Consider the following 25297-nt stretch of genomic DNA (forward strand, 5'->3'; position numbering starts at 1 on the left):
AGCGGGTTTAAACGGATGCAGGTTTAGAGCTCCGTTGCTTTCGCTTTCATGCAGTCGGGGGGAGGCAGACTTCCTTTGTTTAAATCTCCCCCGTTTTTAGCCCAATTTTTAAAATTCAAAGAGTCCCGGTTATTTTTCAGCTCTTACTCACGGGGAATCAGTCCAAATTTTCTTTTCAGGAGGGAATCGGCGCTCTCCGCTTATGGCGACGCGGCTTCACTTCGCAGGCTGGGTAGCGACTCTCAGCACCGCGCTCACTCCCGATGTCGATCCGTAGCCTTTAAAAAGGCTCTTTCACGGTACCGGGGGGCGCAAAGGTGCCCACCGAGTCTCCTTGTTCTCAGGCTTCAGCGCCTGGGATTTTAGGGGTCCCCCGCTTGCCGTAGCGGGTAAGACCCGAACTTGCGAAGCAGTCCTTCTCCGGAGCTCGGAGCTAGGACCGCCATTAAGCGCTGGCACCGACCGGAAGTCCTCCTGATTTATTAAATGCGTTAATACGAATGGAAGTCCAGAACTCTGTAGTTGTTGATAACAGACTACGATCAGGACTGAATGTAATTGGATTAATCAAGATTTCGGAAGCAGGAAGAAATAATAACTTTGCACTTTGAAACCCAGCACACAGGAAGTCACACAAATTGTATACCGTAATTGGCTTTATAATTTATATATATTTGGATATGAATTGTAATTTGACATTGGTAAAATGTGGCTGCTATTGGACTTTAGTAATTGAAAATTAATTGAATTATATATTTTTTGAAAAATAGAAAAAACATGGATTGGTTGATTGATTGATTATATTTCTATGTTGCTTTTCATTCAAATGAATCCCAAAACAGCTTACAAACAATAAAAAAATAGAACACCACAAATACAGCATAAATTATATAGAATAATTAACAAATCATCAATAAAAACAAGTACAACCTATAAAACACTCTTAAAGCATCAACTAAAAAATGAGCTAAACATCACAATTAAAGCAAAAGTAATATTATATGATTAACAAACCAATACAGCATTTATAATCTATAAAATAATATCAAAAGCATTAACAAAATAGCAACCCAAAAATAAGCTAAGAACTGTTAAGTTCATACACACATTCTCCACACCCCCAGGGCTCATAATCTTTCACTCTGTTCAGCTCAATAACATACACATGATGCCCTTCTAAAGGTTCATGAATGAGGCCTGTGTACATAACCATACATTAAAGTACAATTGAAGCACACACACCCAATAATCAGAGAGCTACAATTCCCAGCACCCTTTAATAAACTACATTTCCTGGGACTCTTTGTTTGGGTGTGCACACGCTCAAAATGTGCTTTAAATGTATGGTGTGTGCGAAGCGGGGACCCACGTCGGAAAACCACAGGCAGAGTGAGCCTGTGGCCGTGGGACTCGGCGGGCACCAGAAGCGCCCCCCGAAACGAAGAAGGAACCCCGTAAGGGGTCCCGGAACGTGGAAGGGATGGCGCGGTGCTGTGAGTCGATCGCTCTTTCTGCGTGAGTGAAGCCGCATAGCTGCTGTCGGTGAGCGCTGACCTTTTTTCCTGGAACATCAGATTCGGAAACTTCAGCCCGTGAGTAAGAGGGATTAAAGCAATTGGATTAAATAAATTTAAAAAATTGGCTAAAGCGGGAGACGCAACCAGGAAGTCCGTCTCCCGGTCCTGCTTAAAGTTTTAAAGCAAAGACTTTGACCTGAAGCCTTTGAAGTGGAGTCAAAAGTTACTAGATCATGCATTATCGGAACTGTTTTTCGGATTTAAGGGATTTAATTTTCTCTCTCTCTCTCTTTTGGTTTTGGACTTGGTTTTTCCTCTTCCTGTGGATTTACAATAATTTATAAAGAAACCCAGGTACTTGGGCTGCCAAACTACTAGAGCTGTCAGATTGCGGACTTTAACTTGGTTACTTTGAACTGATACATCTGAGTACTATTGGATTAGTTATTTGGAAACAATGTTGTCAGGCACTTTTTTAGAAACATTGTTTAACAAGGATCAACTCTGCTGGTTACAAGAGACCTGAAGGTCTTTTTGAAATTTTTGATTGACTGGACACTGTTAAAACCTTTAAGCTTTTGGAATAAGTTTTGGAAAAATTTCCTTTGTTTCCCTCAAGACACGTTTGAACTCCCCCTAGAGGACTTTGGAATTACAACTGTCTGAGACTTGTTTTTCCCCTCTTTCTTCTATTTTATTGTTTACTTTCTGGGTTTGTGGATTTCCATGGGACTTTACACAATTTGACCTTGGCACGTAGACAGGAGTGGAATGAGTGGCACTGGGAAAACAAGATCAGCTAAAGCTAAAGCTATACAATTAACGCAAACAACTTTGATTCCACAGCAGCATAGATCATCTGTCCCTGCTATTTTGGGGGCACAAGAGGAAGAAACTGAGCAAACCTTGCTAGAAGGTATGGCTGCAGGAGGATCTGCCTCAGTATTAGATCAAATCTTGGGAAAATTGGAAAGTATGGATAAAAAGGCAGATGAACATTCGGCCAAAATTGATCAAGCCACAGCTAGCGTTAATAAATTGACTGAACAAGTTGCTCAGCACGCACAAGCAATTGTGAACCTTGTTGAAGCCACCACAGAAGATCGTAAATTAGCTGTGGAAGCTAACCAAAAAGCTGAAGCTGAAGTACAGCCACTACATAAACAGATTGGTGAACAGCAGGCCTACCTGTCTATGATCGAATTACGAAATAGGGAAAATAATCTCAGACTGAGGGCAATTCCAGAACTTGAACAAGGGGACTTAATTGATTACTTGGCAAAAGAATTTTCTAAGTTCTGGGCCTTAGAGGAAGATAAGGACTTTAAAAGTGCAAGCGCCTTCAGACTGGGAAGAGGGGCAAGGAAAGATAAACCTAGAGACTGTTTGATTATCTTGAGATCCAAGGAAGAAAGAGATAAAATATTAAGCCTACATTACGAAAAGTCACTTGTAATCCAAGGCAGGAGGGCAGAAATTTACAAAGACATCCCAAAACAACTTTTGGATCTTAGATCTACATACACAGAGCTTGCTAAACTGCTGAGGAGCAACTCGATTCCTTTTAGGTGGGAATTTCCCCAAGGACTATCTTTTACATTTAAAGGGAAGAAAGTGAAAATAAAAACAGCTGAGGACAAAGAAAAGTTTCTGAACGATCACAGAGAAGACCTTCAGAAAGGGACTTTTGGAATTCCAGGGCCTGGGCCTTTGCCTGCACCTACACCGTTGCCTATACCCACACCTTTGGGGTCTGAAGACCAGAAGAAAGAAACGCCACCACCAAGCGAATAGCAGATTTGACCAGGATGTCTCTGCAACTTCTTAGTTGGAACATTAATGGTGGTAACTCCCCGGAAAAAAGGAGAAGAATATTCCATGTATTAAAGAAAGAACAATTGGACATTATTTGCTTGCAGGAAACGCATGTGACTAGGCTCCACAGAAAAGTGTTAATTAACAAGAGACTAGGCCAAGAATTTATTTCATCGGACAGAGTTAAGAAAAGAGGAGTGGTGATTTATGCAAAGGAGAGCCTATCACCAAAATTTCTATTCAAAGATGAGCAAGGAAGAATTCTGGCAATTGAGATACAAACACAAGGTGAAAAGTTTTTGATATTGGGAATTTATGCACCTAATGAGGGGAAATCAGAATTTTACAAGAAGCTGCATGAGACAATGCTGGACTATCTGGACTATAGCAACATCATTATGATGGGAGATATGAATGGGGTGGTTTCTACTAACATGGATAAGTCGCAAAACCAAAACTTGACAAAAGACGGCAGACTACCTAAAACCTTTTTTGAGCTAACTGACAATATGGACTTGATTGATATTTGGAGGACAAAGAACCCCCTAGGAAGAGAAGGAACATTCTTCTCTGAAGCCCATCTGTCATGGACAAGAATCGACCAAATATGGATAACTAGAGGACTGGAACCTAAGACTAGAAAAGTGGAAATCTGCCCAAAAACCTGCTCCGACCATAACGCTATGAAAATGGAAATGAGGCTAATTCCAACCGGCTCCTTCAGATGGAAGATGAATGACACCTTGTTTAGAGACCAGGAGACTATTAAGAAGGCCCAAAAGACTTTAAGAGACTATTTTGAAATAAACTTGAACACCACAGTGGAAAAAAGAGTAATCTGGGACGCAAGTAAAGCTGTTATGAGGGGGTTTCTGATACAACAGAATACGATAAAGAAAAGAGCACAGAATGAGAAAAAGGATAAGATCTTGGAGAAAATAAGAGAAGGTGAGAAAAAGTTGAGATTGAAACCAAAGTCTCAGGAGATCCTGAGAGAAATTAAATTTCACCAAGCACAATATGCTAAACTGATAAATCAAGAAGTTGAGTGGAAAATTAAATTAATGAAACAAAGGACATTTGAATCAGCAAACAAATGTGGGAAACTGCTAGCATGGCAGTTGAAAAAGAGACAAAAATTGAATACGGTTACAAACCTAGAGATTGAAGGGAGAAATATTCAAAACCCCGAAGAAATTAGAAAATGCTTCCAGAGATACTTTAAACAACTTTACACGCAAGGGCCGCAAAAAGAGACTGAGATAGACCAATTTTTTTAAAAAAATGGACTACCAAAACTATCTCAGGAAAAGAGGACAATTCTGAATTATAAAATAACACAACAAGAAATTGAAGGTGCCATTCAGAATATGCAACTAGGCAAGTCTCCAGGGCCAGATGGACTTACCTCCAAGTATTATAAGATATTGAAAGACTATTTGACACAACCACTATTGGAGGTTTGTAATGAGATTTTGGAGGGGAAGAAGGCACCGGAATCGTGGAAAGAAGCCTTCATCACATTGATACCTAAATTGGAAACTGAAAAGTCTCAACTTAAGAACTACCGTCCCATCTCGCTCCTGAATGTGGATTACAAAATTTCTGCTGACATTTTGGCAAGTAGACTTAAAAAAGTGTTAAATGAAGTAATTCATAAAGACCAGGCAGGTTTTCTCCCAGGTAGACACTTGTTTGATAACACTAGGAATATTATTGACATTTTGGAACTTTTGCAAACGAACATCAATACAAAAGCAGTGTTAATTTTTATAGATGCGGAGAAGGCCTTTGACAACATCTCATGGAAGTTCATGAAGAAAAATCTTGAAGGGATGGGAGTGGGACGGGGGTTTGAAAATGGGATAGAGGCAATCTATTCAGAACAAAAAGCTAAATTGATAGTTAACAATGTGGTGACAGAAGAGTTTAAGATTGAAAAAGGAACACGACAAGGTTGCCCTATTTCCCCTCTGCTATTTATCTCGGTTCTGGAGGTGCTTTTGAATATGATTAGAGGGGACCGGTTGGTTGAAGGGATTCAGGTCGGAGCCAAACAGTACAAACTTAAAGCTTTTGCAGATGATCTGGTTTTAACACTACAGGAGCCAGAATCTAGTACGAAAAGAGTTTTAGAATTGATTCATGAGTTTGGTCGGGTGGCGGGATTTAAATTAAACAAGCAAAAAACCAAGGTTTTGGAAAAAAAATTGACACCTTTGGAAACAGAGAGGTTTCAGAAGGAGACAGATTTAAATGTGGTTAAAAAGGTGAAATACCTAGGGGTTAATTTGACTGCCAAAAATTTGAATTCATTTAAAGACAATTATGAAAAATGTTGGTCAGAAATTAAAAAGGATTTAGAAATCTGGTCAAGATTGAAACTTTCCTTGTTAGGCCGAATTGCTGCTATAAAGATAAATGTGTTGCCAAAAATGTTGTTTTTGTTCCAGACCCTACAGATTGTGGACAGAGTGGAATGTTTCGGAAAGTGGCAGAGAGATATTTCTAAGTTTGTCTGGCAGGGCAAAAAGCCCAGAATAAAATTAAAAATACTAACTGATGCAAAGGAAAGAGGGGGGTTTGCCCTGCCGGACTTAAGGTTATACTATGAAGCTGCAGCTTTCTGCTGGATGAAAGATTGGTTACTTATTGAGAACACTGATGTCCTGGATCTGAAAGGGTTTAATAATGCTTTTGGATGGCATGCTTATTTGTGGTACGACAAGGTAAAGATTCATAAAGCTTTCAAGAACCATATTGTCAGGAAAGCAATATTTAATGTCTGGACAAAATACAAAGACTTATTAGAAAACAAGACCCCAAGGTGGTTGTCACCAATGGAGGCTAAGGCTCGGAAAAGACTCAATATGGAGGCCGAATGGCCGAAATATTGGGAAATAATTGAAAAAGTTGGAGATACTTGGAGGCTGCAGAGTTTGGAGAAATTAAAGGATAAAGTGCGAGATTGGTTACATTATGCTCAGATTAAGGAGGTTTTTAATTTGGACAAAAAGATAGGATTCCAGGTGGAAAAATCGAAATTAGAAACAGAATTGTTAGAACCTAAGACTAAGGTACTGTCAAAAATGTACAACTTGTTGCTAAAATGGAATACTCAAGATGAAACAGTTAAATCAGCCATGATAAAATGGGCGCAGGACATTGGGTACAACATTATGTTTGCTGACTGGGAAAGGTTATGGACCACCGGTGTGAAGTTCACGGCATGTAATGCCCTGAAAGAAAATATTATGAAAATGATATATAGGTGGTACATGACCCCAGTCAAGCTCGCAAAAATATACCATTTGCATGATAATAAATGTTGGAAATGTAAGGAGACTGAAGGAACATTCTTTCACCTTTGGTGGACCTGTCCAAGAGTGAAGGCCTTCTGGGAAATGATCCATAATGAGTTAAAAAAGGTATTTAAGTATACCTTTCCCAAGAAACCAGAGGCCTTCCTTTTAGGCATTGTCGGCCAGAAGGTGTTAAAGAAGGACAGAACCTTTTTTATGTACGCAACAACAGCAGCAAGAATACTTATTGCAAAACATTGGAAGACACAAGATTTGCCCACACTGGAAGAATGGCAGACGCAACTGATAGACCACATGGAGCTGGCCGAGATGACTGGCAGAATCCGAGACCTGGGAGAAGAGGCGGTGGAAGAGGACTGGAAAAAGTTTAAAGACTATTTACAAAAACATTATAAACTGTATGAATGTTAAGAAAGTGCACGAAAGGAAATAACATGGCATCAGCAATTTAGATGAGAGATATATGAGAATAAGTGGAACGACAAAGATGAAATTTGAAGTAATGTTATGTCTAAATCAAGTAGCTAAGCATTTGATAAAAATACTTAAAGTTTGAGGCATAATATATGAGAATTAGAAAATAAGAATTGAAATAAGGTAATAAATTGCTGTTTATAACTTTTTTCTGGAGAACGCAGGAAAGGGAGATGTGAGGAAGTCCAGATAGTCATGAAAAAACAATCTATGAACGGTTATGATCTTTTTTATTCTATGTTTATGTTTTTGTCTATTTATGTTTTCTTTGTTTGCTACTTTTTGGTGATGGTATTTTATATGTCTGGTGATTTTCTTTTGTTAAAAACTTGCAATAAAATATTTATAAAAAAAATAAATAATAAATGTATGGTGTGTATGTGCAGTCCAAACTTTAGCCTACCTTGCTTCATGTTTGAGAAGGCAGACCGAGCAAATAACAGAAACTGCAGCAATCACTTACCAGCACAGGCACCCGGAGCAGAGATGCTCTCTGAGAAGGGGTCCAGTGAAGAGCTGAAAGCCAGAATCAAGAGCTGCATCATTACAGCTATAGGAGTTCCTAAATCATTTGGCCATTGCTCTCCTAGGACCTAGCCGGAACATCACAGACAATTAAGTCCCACTCAGCAAACAGTGGCACCACCAGGGCTGGTGCTGCATTAGGCAGAGCAAGGCAGCTGCCCCAGGCAGCAGATGCCAAGCTGCAGGGGATGGATAGAGCTCTGAGTGCCACCTGGCTACCCTGGGACCCCTACACTAGCCTCCTGTCCTCTAGCGCAGTGGAGGATACCGTCCATTCACTAGTATTGAAGGAAAATCCCAGTCCAATTGGCTTCCGTATGTTTCTTGGGAGAGAGCAACATCTTGTCCTTCACCTCAGGCAGCAAAATGTCTTGAACTGGCCCTGGTCGCCTTAAGTGCTAACCTCCAGGTCACAGATCTGAAGCCCTCCAGCCCAGGAAATCCACAAATGACAATGCCAGTACTGTGTATGGGGTGAAACTCTACACCAGGTGTGAGGAACCTTTGGTCTTCCAGATATTGCTGAACTACAACTCCCATCAGACCCAGTAAACATGGCCAATGGCCAGGGATGGTGGGAGTTGTAGTTCAGCAACATCTGGAGGGCCAAAGGTTCCCCCTACCTGCTCCAGACAGTCACTCTATCCTGAGTTCAAAAGTTCTAAAACCTGGGTGGGACCAAGGAGGAGCAAAGGCCAGAGCCAGGTCAGTTGATGGTGGAGCCAAGGGATACAGCCTAGTATTCTTTTGGGGGGGGGGCAGCTCTAGGACCTCTTTTGCTAGGCCTGATTGTAGAATGCAGAGCAAAAGCAGAATATTCACAAAAACTGGCAACTTAGAAATGAAAATATCTGAACGGGAACAATGGTTAGTACTAGATTTCTTCACTTTGAACTATTGCAATTGCTCCCCACAGTAGAGCAGACATGAATAAGCTTATTTTGTGCAATGGAGGGGTGACCATTGGCTTCAGAGTCAGTACAGCACTGGTCATCAACCCCCTAGCGGGTTGCGGCCTGATCCAAGGTGGGTCACAACAGGAGCACCTAGAACCATGCTCCATATTCATTTTTTCTGGAACCATAAACCTTCTAGGTCCTGAATAGCTGGGAAGAAGCAAGAACACTCTCTTTCATCTGGGATTAACAGGCTAATCATAGGCATGTTTAATCTCCCTGCAGCTGAGATTAATGTTAGGTATGTACAGTTGAGATTCCTGCATTGCAGAGGCTTGGATTAGATGACCCTTGATGTCCCTTGCAACTCTAAAATTCTATGATATATAGGATTGGAGCCAAACTCATCTAACTGCAGCCCCTTATTTATTTGCTATATTTCTATATGTAGAGGTGTGCCAACTGATTTCTGTGGTATTTAAGCAACTATGTGTTCCATGGAGCACGATATTGGTATAGATGGATGTATACACAAATATATATGATGGCCAGTTCAAGATTATACTTCTCACACACAATGAAATTAACTGTAGTCTACGACAGTTTATGTTATGTTTGCTAGTCTTTAAAGTGCCATGAAAAAACCTCTTAGTTGATTTTGCTACAACATACCAACAAGGCTACTGCTCTGGAAATTGTTAGGTAGATGCAGTGATTTCACACATCAGACAATACAGATAGGTAGCCGTGTTGGTCTGCCATAGTCAAAATAAAAAAATTCCTTCCAGTAGCAGTGTATCTGAAGAAGTGTGCATGCACACGAAAGCTCATACCAAGAACTAACTTAGTTGGTCTTTAAGGTGCTACTGGAAGGAATTTTTTAAATCAGGCAATACAATTACTCTCGCTAGTGGGGCATCTATAAACACACATCAGATTAAAAAGGCAGCAAATGACATGTAGACTGTAGAAAATCTTGGAAAGCTTCATTTCAAAAGATGCATTTCCCAATCCTGCCATCTAGAAATGTTTTATATTTAGATTCCATAAATATTCTCTCCCCCACCCATGTCGTTCCTGTGGTTTTTGAGCTTCAGATTGTCAAAATGCAATGGAAACTACAGATTTAAAAGGCAGGAAAGTAAAAAAGGCAGACTTTTCTTTAAAAAATTAATGCTGTGTTTTATTGTATTCCAAAGGAAACTATGTGTGTGGCTATTCCAAGGGAAAGCAAACCTTTGGTATGTCTGGGTTTAAGAAAAAGGAATTTGGTAAAGCTAGTATTGTTGTTACCCTTTGGAAGCCACACTTCCATAATGCAACAGTTCCTTTTTTTTATAATAATCTTTATTAAATTTTCCAAAGGTTACAAACAGCACACCAAAAAGAAAAAACAGAAAAGAAAAAGAAAAAAGAAAAAAGCCAAAAGAAAACACAAAAAACAACAAAAACAATTTCCACCTTTTGACACTCATTTTCAATAACTTCTTTTCATGACTTCCCCACGTCTCCCCTTATTGTATTCCAACTCCAATTGTTTGTTCAAACAAGTTTTTCCCTTAATGTCCTAAGCAAAATTTATTAAATTGACTTAACCCTAATTTATTGAAATAATTCTTTGTGGTAGATTTAAACCTTAATTCATTATTATACCTTCATTTAATTTAGTTAACAATTTTAGAAATATAAACCTTAACCCTATATAAAAAATTTTTTTTAAAAAAAAGTTACCTTTCCTAAGGTTGCCACTAATTCCCATCCACGGATTCCCCATTCTTATAACAATAAAAGACATATAGTTTTTACACTGCAAAAACGAAAATCAGACCCCCTTCAGACTTCTAAACCCCACCCTTCTCTCCCCGGTTTCAGTCCCAGACCAAAAACCATCTAGTCCATCTTTTTAGCCTGGAGATCTTACGTCCGAGGCTCTCGAGTCTCTCTCAGTCCCTTTCAGCCGGTTTCTTCGAAAGTCTCTCATACTAAACACCCAAGATCGAAAAAGTACTTTCCCAATGCTGACCATGATTCTTCCAGCGAGGCCTATTTGCTTAGAGGTGGAGCTCCAACTCTGTTTCTTAAATCTATATGTCCCAAACAGTCCAACTTTCACCTTGGTCAAATTAGAATTCTTCTTGGCAGGTCTCCGGCTCTTTTTTATCTTCTGTGACGTTTCAGCCATCCCTTTTTTCTGCTCCTCCTGTTTGGCAGGTGTCTTTTCCTCCTCAATCTTTGGTTCCTTTTCTTGTCCAGCTGCCTGTATTTTGATCATCGAATCCCTTTCCAATTCAGTAGTTTTGTTTTCTATTAACTTCGGGTTTGAGGGGCTCGTAGACAAAACATGGCCTTCCTTGTTCATCTCTCGCAGCTTTCCCACGAGAAAGATCAGCTCTTTCAAGCCAGCTTGTATTTCCTGTATTCCCTGTTTTAGTTCCATTCTTGTAATGTCCAAGAATCCCCTCTAGAGGGATTCTAGTTAGTGAGTGTTCTTTTCCCTTCCGATCCAAAAGTCAGATTTATTTGTATCAGTCTTTCTTTACTTTCAATATTTTGTAACAATATAACCAGTTAGATTTTAAACTTTCAGTTTTTCCAACTTTGACAGCCAATTTGACAGCTGTCAAAAGTTTTCTGTAGATCCTCAGCAGGCTCTTTTCATGGGTTACTCCCGGGCTTGAGAAAAATGGTGCTTAATCCAAACAAAATAAACTCTCATCCTCCAGCACATTAGCTTAGTCCTTTAAATCTGTGGAATTTATATCCTTTATCCAATCTCAGCAATTCTTCCCGCAACCTTAGTTGACAGGTCCTTGCTTTAAACTGTCTACAATAGGGGGGAGACGGATTTCCTTTTTTTTCACCTCCCCCGCTCGTGCCAAATCCTGAACCGAAATATTTGTAATCCAATTTCCAAAATTACTCACGGGTTGTTGTTCTTGATTTTAAGTCCAAATTTCATAGGAAGAAGTCAGCGCTGTCCGACAAATGGCATGCGGCTTCGCTCGGCAGGGGAAGCGGAGGACTCACAGCACCACGCCGCTCCCCGGCACCCATTCCGTAGCCTTTAAAAAGGCTCCTTCACGGGTCGGGAGGGCGCTTACGGTGCCCGCCGAGTCACCATGTCCACGGGCTCCGTGCCCGTGGTTTTTAAGGGTCCCCGTGTCGCCGGCACGGCAAGACCCAGCCCCCTGTCAAGCCGATTCCCTCCGGAGCTCGGAGGGAATCCGCCATTAGCCGGTCGCGCCAACCCGGAAGTCCCATAATGCAACAGTTCCTGAAATGAAAAAGGAACGTTAGAAATCAAGGCAGAAGCTCTTGCATTATCCCCAGTAAAACTAGTGCAATGAACTGAGCGTGATTAGGAATCTATAGTTCTCCAGATGTTGCTGTACCACAACTCCCACCATCTTCAACCCTTAGGTATGCTGGCTGGGGCTGATGGGAGTTTGAGCCCAAGAACCACATGTTCTTTACCCCTGTTGCAAAATATGTGCATATCTAAAAATGCCCCTGATTCTTGAAATCAAAATATAACTTCTGACAATGTCATGATCCTTTCGGGCAGTGACCTCCTCCATGACCTCTCTCAGGTAGACTCACCTGCATTCCTGCAGCCAGCTCTCAATCTTATTGGATGAGCTCCCTGTTGGAAACAAAGAACAAATGCTAGGGCTCCTCACAGACTGGATAAGTTACTGTGATGATCCACATCTCTGCTGGGGCCAAATGCAGCCATCTAAGGCTTGTTAGCCAGCCTCTCAGCAAACCAGGCGCGGCCAGGATGCCTGATGTCGCCACTACATAGGCAGTAGCAAAAGAAGAGGAGAATGAGGAAGAGGAAGAACACCTGAAAGTGAGTAATGGAGTGAATGTGGTTTAAACATATGAATAACTAAATGAACTCATTATTTGGTAGTCATTATGGCCCTGTGAGCCCTTATTGCTGCTGAACAGCTGCATAGCAGTGAAGGGTGCAATTTGCATAGAAGCAGGAGGAAGAATGCTTAACCCTTCCCTTCCTTCAACTTTAGCTGTACAACCACCTCCTCTAGCAGCTTTCCCTCCAGCTACCTGATTGCTTTTCCTTAAAAAAAGTGTGTGTGTGTGTGTGTGTGTGTGTATACACACACACACACACATCAAATATACAATAAAAAAGAAAAAACATACATACATACAAACATACAAAAGGAAAAAGGAAAAGACCTCCAAAACAAACATTTTCTAATACACTTCTACGTAAGGAGTACAAGCCGCCTCTGACTGCTTTTCCACATAGTTGCCTGCTGTGCTGGACCTCTTTTCTCCATGCTCAAGGAATAAGAGCTCACCATTCTAAAACTAAGTTAGAACAACCCTGTGTTAGCTGTTGGCATAAAAAATGACATGTTTGGGAGGGGGGATTTGCAAAAGAGAAGCAGTAGATAGATAGATAGATAGATAGATAGATAGATAGATAGATAATACTTTATTCGGCTATAAGCCCACAAGGTAAAAACCAATCAATAAATAAAATAGCATTTTACATTCTAAAATATCAACTAAAATATTTCAACGCATACTCTCCTTCACATTACATACACTCTCTAGATGTACCATATTGTGGCCTTGATTATAAAGATGGTGGATAGAGTTTACTAGATTTTAATTGTCATGCAGCATTCCATGAAGTCTTTTATATGAAAGAACTGAATTCAGGAATCTGTCAACCTGTAATGTTCTATAAGAGTCAATGTCCTGGAGTAGATAGGCTAGATGTGATTCAGGTGGTTTAGCAAAAGTTTCCAAAATGATTGAGCTCAGAATCCTTGATCGGGGAACAATATATAAAGGACAATTAAGCAAGATATGATGAAGGGATTCTATTGATTTGTTGTCACATGCGCATAAAACAGAGGTTTTACCATTAGAAAATCTATTGCTAAGCACATTTGAGGGGAACACATTAAATCTGGCTCTAACAAAAGCGAATCTATGCGACGCAACCGATAAGGTAGACAAATATCGAGGTATCTGGGGCATAAATGTAATGCCCTGGTTTATCGGGGAACATGTACCTCCACCTGTAGTAAGATTTTGTTGCAAATCAACCTCCTCCAATCTTTGTTTGATGACCTTTTTTGCTGTAATTAGATCTAAATTTAGTATATCGGAAGGAGAGATTCCATATGTCAACAGTTTGGAATGGATTTTTGTTGCCCATGGGCTGGTAAATTCATCTCTCCAAAGACACTGAATAAGATGGTAATTGGGCAATTTATGCCAGAGGGACAGCCAGTAATTAAAAGCATGTCTCCACATCAGGATCTCTAAGGAGGGGGTCTTAAGTTCTAAGCGAATAGCAGAATTGCTTACACAGGAGGGTAGTTTCAAAAGGCGTCTGAGAAAAAGATTTTGCAATGTCACCAGAGGCATGAGTTTTACAAAAGCGCCCCATAAAGGGACCGCATAGGCCATAGTTGCAACCACTTTTGCACTATAAATTTTTAAGGCAGATGGAACATGCATAGCCCCCTCTGTAAAGAAAAAGCGTAATAGAGCGTAGAGAAGGGCTTTGCCCTTATTTTGTAAGTATGTGTGATGGGATGATGAGCTGCTTGTGCATAAAATCCAAGTCCCTCAGAGTTTGTTCAAGTCCGCAAACCTCTGTCTGTAACGGAGCCCCTTAAACATGGCTCCGTCAGTCGCTGGCAGATTCCGACAGTGGTTGCTTTCGGAATCGCTTCCAACATAAAAGCTCCTTAGCGGAAACACGTCTTCTGGACTCACGGCGTGACAGTTTCCGGCGAGGAGTGGGTGTCCCTATGGGAGGTCCAGAAACCTCCCCACTGTTCTCGCTGGAAGTGTCTCTGAGCCATTCCTCCTGCTCACTTTCCCTAGGAGACCCTCCTCTCCCCCTGCTGGTTCCCTCTTCAGCTGCTGAGCCTCTCCCAACCTCTGTGAGCCCTTCCACCTCCTGTCCTTCCGATGGCAGTTCCCTGACAGTATGTTCCATCCCATATTATGCTGGAAGTAAATTCCTAGATACTGAAATTTGTGGACTTGTTCAATTGGCTTCCCCTCGAGTTCCCACCTATACAATTTACGACTCCTGGAAAAAATTAGGACTTTAGATTTGGAATGGTTAATAGTAAGTAAATTTGTTTGGCAATATAACGAGAAGATCTTAAAGGCCCTCCTCAAACCAATTCTTGAATATGAGAGGATCACCGCATCGTCCGCGTACAATAGTAAGGGGCAGCGATAGTCTGTAAGCCTGGGTGCATGAATGGTGGTTTGGGCCTCAACTAGGGGAGTTCTCATATCACTAATACAGAGGTTAAAGAGATAGGGGGCAAGAATGCACCCTTGTCGTACCCCCTTATTTATTGGTATAGAGTTTGTGAGATCGCCCTCGTGGCCGTCCCTTCATGTAATTTGATCATAAGCCACAACAGCCTTTTATCTATGCCCCACTTTGCCAATTTTTCCCATAGCAGCTCTCTAGAGATACTGTCAAAAGCCGCCTTCAGATCTATAAAAGGGGCACATAAAAGACCATGAGGGGGGGAAGAATACTTCCGCGCCAAATGATATAGAATTAGTGCTTGGTCAATAGAAGCACGATTTGGTCTAAACCCGGCCTGTTCATGGCCTATCAGATTGGAATCTTCGGCCCATTAGGTTAGTCTAGTTAGCAAGAAGCGAGTGTAGATTTTTCCGATGATTGATAATAAACTGATATTACGATAGTTTCCTGGGTCCTCTGGTGGTCCTTTTTTATATATAGGAATTATGATGGACTCCTTCCATGATCTTGGTATCTGGCCCGTGGCATTAATTGCATCAAAAACTTTTGCAAGAATTTTGGCCCACCATGCTGGGTGTTGTTTAATAGCTTCTGCCAGGATCAGATCGGGCCCTGGTGCTTTATCAGTTTTCAGTTTAGCAATTAAATCTACTATTTCCTCCGGGTCCGTATCTGGCCATATGGGCAAGTGACATGAAAGAGTATCAGAATGAATAAAAAAATTCCTTCCAGTAGCACCTTAAAGACCAACTAAGTTAGTTCTTGGTATGAGCTTTCGTGTGCATGCACACTTCTGATTTGGTTCAGACAACTCCTCCACTGAAACACTAAGGGGTTCGGAGATATTCCTCTGGAAGAATTCTGCATATTTTTGGGCCTGTTTCATAAACCATTTAATGCTTCTTACTTGTGTTGCGGCATTTAAACCTACATGGATTGGGTGTGAGCCGCTAACCGGGTGCCAGTCAAGCGTTAGCTTGGCCGCTAGAGGTAGGTGGTCACTGGATTGAACATTGTCTACTTTGAAATAAAAGCAGTTTGAGAATAGGTCTTCTGAAACTAGAAGGTAGTCTAGGACATTATTTGATGTTGTGCCCAAATGAGTGAATTCTCCTGGCATGTCCGGAGGACAATTGCCATTCAAAATGTTCAAATTCATACGAATGGCCAATTGATAAAGAAGGACTCCCGCCTCATTCACTCTGATGTCCTTAGATCTTCTTGATGTAAAAGAGATTAAATCAGATTTTGGATGGGGGGAGGTACCCACCACTTGGCCTTGATTATCCCCTCCCAATTGGCGGCTGTACGTGCATTAAAGTCACCACCCATTATCGATGGAATATTAGGGTACATAACATAGCATGCCAATAAATGATCTTCCAGAGAGTCCCATCTATAATGGAGGTCCGATATAAGACCACCTGGAGGAAGATAAACATTGGTGATTAATAGGGAGAATTTTTCGCTTGAAATCAGACCTGTAAAGGCAAAAGGAGGAAAAGGCTGAACTAGCAAGAGTTTAGCACTCATTTTAAGCGATATGGTGATTGCAAGACCACCTCTGGACCGGCCACCTTTTTGGGAGGGACTAGCTGGAAGTGATATCAGTTCAAAGCCATTTATATCTATTTTATCTTCTTCCCATGTTTCTTGCAAAAGGATTATCTGAAAAGAGTTTATATAGGACAGAAATTCGGGATCTAATCTTTTCCTTTTCCAGCCCGCAATATTCCAACTTAGGACTGCTAGCTGGGGACTTCTGTGTTGTTCTTTTAACAGTCAAAGCGAAGGAGGGGCAGACTCTCTGGAAGAAACAGAAGATGTAACAAAAAAGTCAGTTATTTTACATTGGTAAGATGGTAACTGTGGCGGACCCTCCAAATTAAAATTTTTAACAATTTGGTTTGACTGTTGGAACACCGAGGTTGATCTACTAGAAGTAGATCCCTGAACAGGAAATCTCTTCATTTCGAAATTCTTTGTACAACTTGACAGAGAAATACCCGGAGAGGGAGAAATTAAGTCCGTCGGGGGAAACCCACTAGCAGATTTATCATCAGGCATTAGGATGATTTTATTGATGCGTCCCATCGGGTCTTCAATCGTTTCCGGCGACGGGTCCCGAGGTATAACATTCACATTTTCCTTTAAAGAAGGTAGATGAGGGGGCATCACGGTGGCGGTAATTGCGGAAGACTCTCTCGGGGGCATCACTTGTGGACTACTTCTATATCTGGTCGAAACTGGAGATGATTCTAGCTCTGGCATAGATGAGTGAGTTAAAGAGGGATTTGAGTCAAGCGAGGAAATCAGAGTTTCATCCTTAGGTGTGTTAGTCGATGGATGTAGATGAAGGTTAAGTGAGGATGGCAGAGCCTGGTCGTCTTGTGGAGTAGGACTGGGGGCAGAAACAACTTGAAGATTTGAGTCTTGCAGGGTGGTTTTTGTTTTCAAAGTGGGGCTGAGCTGAAGAAGATCGACCACTTCTGTCCGATGAGCCCCAGTAGGGTTATTTGAAGCATCGTTAGTATCTTCCCCTCTGTGTTGGACTTGCAAAAGCTGAGATTTAAGCGTGTCAAATCTTTGCATCATCACCGACTGTTCTTTCGGAGGGAGGGCTCTGAACGAATCAATAAGTTCCCTTTCATCAAGAGCAGTCTGTAGGTTTCCGTCCTCATATATGGCTGTTTGAGAGGATATTGAGATTGGTCGAGAATGGTACGCTGCAGGATCATCACAGTGGGGCCTGACAGTATTTTAAAGTAAGGCGGAGTCTCTTGTCCTAATGTCCTCACCGCCAGGGCACCTATTTAGAAGGGGTTTGATCTTGCTATCTGCAAAAACCCTCGTTGCTACTATATCGGCCATGGACAAAAGCGTTTTCCGCCTAGCAATAATAGATGGTAACTTTTCAGAGTGGAACATGAGTATCACCTTAAGGAAGTTGGTCTGTCGGAACAGGGGCATCACCACATATAAGTCAATCTGGTGTTTCTTAATTTTTAAGAGTTTGCTTAAACAGTCTTTAGCCCCATTTAGCGATGACCATCTTCCTATTTCCGACCTGACCGAAAGGCAACTTTTCTTGTGTTGCAGATCTGATTATTCAGTTGGGAATTTAAGATATATTTAATTTTAGTCTCCTTTCTTTTATCTGAATTAGGCAATAAGTTTTTGACCTCACAAACTGAAGATTGTGTTGTTGATTCAAGTTTTTCGACTTTCAGCAGGATGTTAGATAATTGTGAGGATACCTCGTCCAGCCTTTTAAAGATACAGTGAAGGGTCTTAATAACTAAGTGTAACTGCACACAACTGGGGAACTCCCCTGTATCAGATGTTAAACCATCATCCTGTGATGAGAGTTTTTCCATATTCTCCTTTACAGGTTTTACTTTTGAAAAATTTTGAGTCGTCAGAGTTAGATCCTTCTAAATCACTTAGAGGAAGGAAGCGATTTTGGGTTTCCACCCCAAGGCAATGCTCGGCATTGTCACTCCCTCTTCTATTCCGGTGTGGCACCAACCTTGATAGTTTTGGTTTAGGGGATGATAGGGGCTCGTCAAAGTCTCTCAAGCGTTTGTTCTGACCCATACTTTCCTCAGGCCAAGGATTATATGATTCTTAAAAACGATTCTTAAAAACATAACATTTAAACACCACACTGCGTCTTCCTCTTAAGTCCTTTCTCCAATTAGGATAATGGCGTTCACTTCTCTTTTAGCAGCCGAGGCCGGCCCGCTGATAAGAGAGAAACGAGGAGCAGTCTGCAGCAATCTGGAGCAGGGCCAAATCTCTCAGAAAGTTGCCATAGCATGTAGCTGCAGCAATTATAAAATGCTTCAAAGACTGACTAGGTCAGTTAAGATAAAATATAAAAGATTAAAAGAAGATTAAAAGAAATCCGAAGAGCACCAGTAAGTGCGTCTTACCTCGGTGCCATCTTAGCTCCTCAGGAAGCTCCTGATCTGAGTGGCAGCTGATTCTGATGAATGAAGATGCTGCCTTGGAGTCCTGCAGCCCACAGTCTTTTTTTTTCTCTCCCCCTTCCTTTTTTAATGGGTTTCTTTATCATCTTACTGTTTTGTGATATTTTGGTTGGGCTAATAAAGGTATTGCCCCAATATGGATGAAAGATTTCATAGTAAGTTTAACTTAGTAGATTTGTAGGGTGTCAGTGTGCACATTTTGGGGATGGAAGCAGTGCAGTATTAAGTGGTACAATGTTCAAAGAGGGCAACTTAATGGGAGACGATACAGCAGTGGTCTTTACTCCTTACAGATTTTGCATTAACTCTATGCCATTGTTAAACAGTTTTGCATTTGTATTGCACATTTTGACTCAAAAATAAGGATGTGAAAGTTTGAGGTCAAATTTCTGAAACATGGACCCACTCAAAAAGTCTCCAGATTTCACATTTTTATTTTAGCTCTCAACTACATGCTAAACCTTATCTAAAAGCTCATCTGAGCCGGCGACTCTATGATTTGTATTTTGCACAGTGCAGAAGACACAAAGCACACACTGCTTGAATCATGGATCAAATGTAGTTGTTTAGTCAATGCTTGAGTTTATTTCCTCTGAATGGTGAGATGGTGACAATACACAACCTTATATCACTGGAATCAGGCTATTCCCTTGCTTTTCTTATAATGGGACCATGATGTGGCCACAGGTGGTGTGTTACAGGATGGATGCAATTCCTGAAACAGAAAGAGATTTTAAAGTTGGAGCAGTTGGAGCCAAGAGCCAGATCAAGGCAAGTGAGCATCCATGCAGAGCTGAGATGAGTTCGATATTAACCTTTAAAAGAAAACAAAAAACTCAGGGTCTGTCCCTTGGAGGCAACTTTTTAAGAATCCCAGAAGTTTGGGACTTCTGGGTCAAGCGCCATCAACTAATGGCGGATTCCCTCCAAGCTCCGGAGGGAATCGGCTCCATAGAGGACGGGTCTTGCCACGGCGGCGATGCGGGGAGCCTCAGAAGCCAGGGGCGCTGAAGCCTGGGGACTTGGTGACTCGGTGGGCACCATTTGCGCCCCCCCTGACCCGCGAAGGAGCCTTTTTAAAGGCTGCGGAGCGGGGGACGGGGAATGGCGTGGTGCTGAGAGTAGACCGCTTCTTCTACGGAGTGAAGCCGCATGCCATGGCCGGAGAGCGCTGACTTCTTTCTTTGATCATTTGGACTCTAAAAGCAACAACCCGTGAGTAATACGGAAATTGGAACTAAAAAAAATTTTTTTTTGAATCTGGCATGATCGGGGGGGGGGGGCGCTAAAAGGAAGTCCGTCTCCCCGTCATGTAGTCAAATTAAAGGAAGAATTGGATAACTAAGGTCGAGAGATCACTTTTCATGGGATAAAAATTATTAATTTCACGACTTGGCAGTATAAGTATCTTGCTGGAGGATAAGAGTTGATGTTTAAGAGCTGAAGTGCACCCCCCCAGGATCCGGGAGTGATCCGCGAGAGAGCCTGTTGAGGAGACATAAAGAGTTTGACAGCTGTCAAACGAGCTGTCAAAGTTGGAAAAATTTGGTTTCTGTTATTTCTGCTGGTTATTTTTGCTACATTTTGATTTTAAATTGTTGAAAACAAAGAAGAAACAGAAACAAATCAACTTGACTGTTGGATTAAAGTTGGAAGGAATATTAAGTAACTAGAATCCCTCTAGAGGGGGTTCTGAGACATTACAATGGCTGCAGGTGGAAAAATACAGGCTGAGCTGGATAGAATGTTTTTTCTCTTGGGAAAGTTACAAGGTCAGAGTGAAGCTTTGGCTACAAATGTTACAACTTTGAATTATAAAGTAAACAAACTTGCTGATGGTGTCAAGGACTTGACCCAAGAAACCTATGCAACTGAACAAGAAGAGACATGTGCTGTTTCAGAGGAGTGGGAAGGAGGAGCTGAAATCCTGCAGATGAAAAAGGAGAGCCAGAGGCCTGTAAATATGGATTTTAAGAAAATCAAGACCTGGATGATGAGAATTTGGTCTGAATCAGAGAATGAAGATTGGAGGGATCTCCCTATGGGGAGATCTGAAGACCTATGGATTACAAATTTGATCAAGGTGAAAGTTGGAGCTTTTGGGACATTTGGGACATTTGGACTTAAAAGGAACAAGAAACAAGATTTGGGCTCCACCTTTGAATATGGAGGTCTGGTTGGAGGAAACATAGACCCTATTGGGACAGAGCTTCTCCGAGACTCGATGTCCAATATAAAGGACTACCAACAAAACCGGCAGAGAGGGACTGAGAGAGATTTGAGGGCCTCGGACGTGAGATCTCCAGGCTGATAACTGATAGACTGAGGGATATTTTGGGGGGATCGAAACCGGGAAAGGGGGGGTGAGAGTTTTGGAATCCAAAGGATGTATAATTATATGTTTTCTTTTTGTTACTTTGTTTTGTAATTAATATAAAAATTGGGAAATTTGTGGAAGGGAACTTGGGTCGACCTTAGAAAAGGGTGTAAATGATGAGTATTGTTGTTTAAATTGAGGTTTATAAGTTAAAATTGGTTAATTAAGATGAATTAAGTATAATATTAACAAGGTAAAAGTTGGGGACAAGAACTTGCTGAGCTAACTATTGGAATCGGGATACAAGAAGGGGAGGTGAGGGGAAGTCAGGGAAAGATGTTAAGAAAATAAGGATTTGAAATTATACTTATTTGTGTTGTATTGTGTTGTGCTTGTCTGTGTTTTGGTGTTGGTTTTAAAAATTTGTGAAAATTCTATAAAAATGTATATTTAAAAAAAAAGGATCCCAGAAGTTTGCTTCCAAACTAGCGTCAGGTAATGCCTATGAAAGCCCAATTATGGAAGAGGTGCACTAGAAGAGCAATGTGCAGGGAAGGAATGGCTTAAGCACATTATGGGCACCCCACAGGTCTCTGCTCCAAGCCACCTCCTCCTTAGAAAAAGCAGCTATTGAGGTTTGGTTACAGAGATTTACTTCCAAGTAAATTTGCTTAGAATTAGTCTGTAAGTAATGGCTGCGTCCTCTGATTGGCAGGTGATGGGTGCTTCCAGAAGGCTGTTTAGTGAGTGTCTGTTCTTGATTTGTTTGTGCAAAATTCTTATGAGATTGTACAACATCACCCTCTAGTGGTTGTTACCTCCACACATTCTCACTTTTCTTATCAGACTTTTTGCAGTAAGAAAAATGATAGAGAACTGCATGGCATAACAAGCCCAGGATGCAAATATTGTGTGAACAATTAAGGATGGATGCTCAACAAACAACCAGTCTGGGAGTTCTCTGTGCAGTAGTGTAGTGGTTTGCTGGTGCCAGGGGGCCTGCACACGTGTGCACACAGCAGGGGACAGAGTGCTGATAGTGAATGGAACCCGCAATGCCAGCCCAGCCCTCACCGCTGCTGCAACCGCCCCTCCTCGGAGCCAAGCGGGGAGCAACTGCCCCTCCCCGGAGCCACACCACTTCCTGCCCATCTACGCAGGGAGCCTGGCCAGTCAATGCAGCCCTTGGTGGGCGAATCCCCCTGATGCCCACAGGCGAGGTGAGGAGGACACAACAGCCATGTGCCCTTTGATCCCAGTCTCTCAAAGCGTCCTTCCCAGGCCACCCTGCCAACCCTGTACCACTATGTGAGCAGCACAGGGCTGGCAGGAAAGCATGAGAAGCCAAATGCACAGCACTGCACCCCCTTTAAAAATGTGCCCAGGGCCATTGTTCTGGCAAACCCCCCCCCCATGCTATGCCACGGTTTCTATGTCCAAATTTGTTTTATTTCCCTCTTCCAAAAACACCATAAATTTCCAATGCTCTCTCTGACTTTAATTCCCTACCATTCAGGGCATGGATAGAATGAAATGTAGCATTGACATCCTCCAGCCATTTTATGTCTATTGGGAAGAAATACAGGAATCACCTTACATTGTTATGCTTATTTGAAATGGGATAGTTCATACTTCCTCGTTTCTGATGGTGAAAAGGCCACACCACTGATCTGCATTGATTAGCAGAGCTAGCTATGAATGAAAAGGAAAGAATGGATTCGCCTGATACTTACTGAATGTAACTAGCCTCTATCTGTGTTAAAACGGAAAGTGGAGCTTTTGTTAGCATTCCATGGTTAACACCCTGTGCCACTGCCTGTTCTTCCTTTAAAACAGTGGTACCACATGCACAAAACTGCTCACTGTAAACACAGCCCTGTCAAACCTACAGCAGTGCATTGTAGACCGACTTCATAAACTGAAGGCAAGTAGAGACGGGCTGAGACAAGGCATGCAATGCATGAAATGTCGCCAGTTGCCATTAACCCCAACACTTTCAGGACTCTCCCCTTTGAGTATTTATGCTCTGGCAACTCTATCTACTTTAGATCCCCTGCCCTGCATCGCCTCTCTCCAAGACCCATCTCTTTTCATTTTCTCTTTACTCTCTTCTTAAACTCACCATTTTCTTACTTTCCCCAAAATGACAAAGTCCACTTGTTCTTCATAGCACCAACTGATTCCAAACCTTTTGCTAAGATGTCAAACAAAGATGGAAGAAAACCTTTCCGACGGCCATGGGTGGTCTCTGGATTGGGAGGAAAACGAGAGTTCGTGAGCCACACCTTCTCTGGTTTTTCTTTCTTAAGAAGGTAAGAAGAGCCTGCTGGATCCTGTTCTCCTAGTGACCAAGCAGACACTCCTGGGCAGCTTGCAAGCAGGACACAAGCCTTCTTGCCCCTTGTGATTCCCAGCAACTGGCATTCTGAGGCAGGCTGCCTCTGATACTGGAGGCATTCCTTCCTTTGTACCTCTGTGTGTGTGTGTGTGTGTCAGCTCCCCAGACGACAGATCAAATGTTACTAGCACTAAGCCAAATGTTGCACTACTATTGGCACAATGTTATATGTTCACTTTATATATGAGCATTGCTTCTGTGGGCTGGTCTTCCAATTCTGTAAAAAAAAAAAGTTCTAGCCCATTTGTTCATTGCTTTGTGTTATTCGCTGTGGAGACATATGAAGCATCCATCATCCATCATCCTGAGCAGTAGCCATGCTAGCTGGGACTGCTGGGAGTTGGAGTCCACCAACATCTGGAGGGCCACTGGTTCCCCATCGCTGTCATAAAAGTAAATCGCTCCACAGGCTTATGATACACATTAGTTGGAGGAGGAGGGGAAGTTGTACCAGAAGTGGAGGGAGAGTTGTTATCTGGGATAGGGAAAGCAAATCATTCTCCTATCACCATGTTGCTGTGGATAAGTTGTGTGCTATGATTCAGATACTTGCTTAAATTGCTGGACCAAGAAGAACTCACCGTCACTGGTGGTGCTCGTTTCTGCAGAAGTCGCTGTAAATAAGAAGGCATGGCAACATGAAACAGAATTCCTCTAATATCCAGACACAGAGGGCAAAATTTCAACCATTCCTGCAAGAAGTCTTCAGTTCTGAAGAATACTATTCCATTTCCCCCCGACTTCCAATAAAAGAAACACACAATTATTTTACACCCACAGCTGAGTTTGCAGCTAAGCTTTTAGAATGGCAGGTGTTATGCAGTATGCTAGAAAGCACCGCCATTTGACTTCCAAAACGTTCAAAAACCAAAGCGTGGTTTTGGATTGGCTGCAGGAAGCTGCTGCAGCCAATCAGAAGCCGCAGAAGCCCTGTTGGATGTTCAGCTTCCAAAAATAGTTCGCAAATCAGAACAGTCACTTCCAGGTTTGCAATGTTTGGGAGCCAAAACATTTGACTCAAAAAGGCATTTGAAAACCAAGCTACAACTGTAATTCCTCAGGCTCTTAAGAACTGTTACTTAGAGCACATTTGTAAGCATATACAGTCATGCCTTGGAAGTTGAACGCCTTGTGAGTCAAATGTTTTGGCTCCCGAATGTCACAAACCCAGAAGTGACTGTTCCAGTTTGCGAACTATTTTTGGAAGCCGCACTTTGGTTTTTGAATGTTTTGGACTTCTGGAACTGTAAAGGAAAAACTGAAGGTTTTTTTACACACAAGATATTAGGCAATCCAGGAATCAATGTTCTCTCCACAATTGTATTTACCGGTAATTAAAGTATAACATCGTTTTGAGAACTATCTATATGATTTACCAATCTGTTCACTTAGGAAGTCATTTGTGGCTCTGAGTTTTCAGACAATGCCCTCAGAGTATTTAGATGGTTGCTGCAGGAAAATTTTAGCAGAAAAGAGGCTTTCTCTACGTGGCACTCAAGCAACAGAAGACCTATACTGTTATGTACTCTACTGTCCTATGTATTCTGAGCTGAAACATAAGTACATTTGTGAACTATTGTGTAAGATGCCTGATGTGGACTATCAAGTGAAGGTCACATATTTGCTGCCTGGCTCTGATAAGTTTGAGACAGACAACATGGCGAGATTCGTGGTTGCATCCCAAAAACTAAGAATGTGCATCAAAGACAATATAGCAAACTGTAAAATCTGATCAACGATGTTATATAGAA

At 41.8% G+C, this 25297-nt stretch overlaps 2 protein-coding genes and 1 long non-coding RNA gene across 3 annotated transcripts in view; 1 reads left to right on the plus strand and 2 right to left on the minus strand.

Annotated features, from left to right (window-relative positions):
- Positions 1-18436, minus strand: part of LOC310701000 (uncharacterized protein) — a gene marked incomplete at its 5' end in the record, with an annotated part of 28980 nt that extends 10544 nt beyond the window's left edge. The window contains 4 exon segments of the mRNA XM_083490961.1: positions 7593-7645; positions 12151-12193; positions 16846-17526; positions 18238-18436. Coding sequence (XP_083347087.1) covers positions 7593-7645; positions 12151-12193; positions 16846-17526; positions 18238-18436 — 976 coding nt within the window.
- Positions 1-25297, plus strand: part of LOC310699149 (histone H2B 5-like) — a 960349-nt gene that overhangs the window by 571023 nt on the left and 364029 nt on the right. The gene's annotated exons all lie outside the window — the stretch shown is intronic.
- LOC310699210 lies at positions 19469-24145 on the minus strand. Its single transcript, XR_014522001.1, has 3 exons — positions 24128-24145; positions 23271-23396; positions 19469-19546 (listed from the first exon to the last, which is right to left on the minus strand). It is a non-coding gene; the product is annotated as an uncharacterized lncRNA (long non-coding RNA).

The sequence above is a fragment of the Podarcis liolepis genome (genome assembly GCF_965112155.1).
Source record: "Podarcis liolepis genome assembly, chromosome: 2".
In the NCBI taxonomy this organism is placed as follows: Eukaryota; Metazoa; Chordata; class Lepidosauria; order Squamata; family Lacertidae; genus Podarcis; species Podarcis liolepis.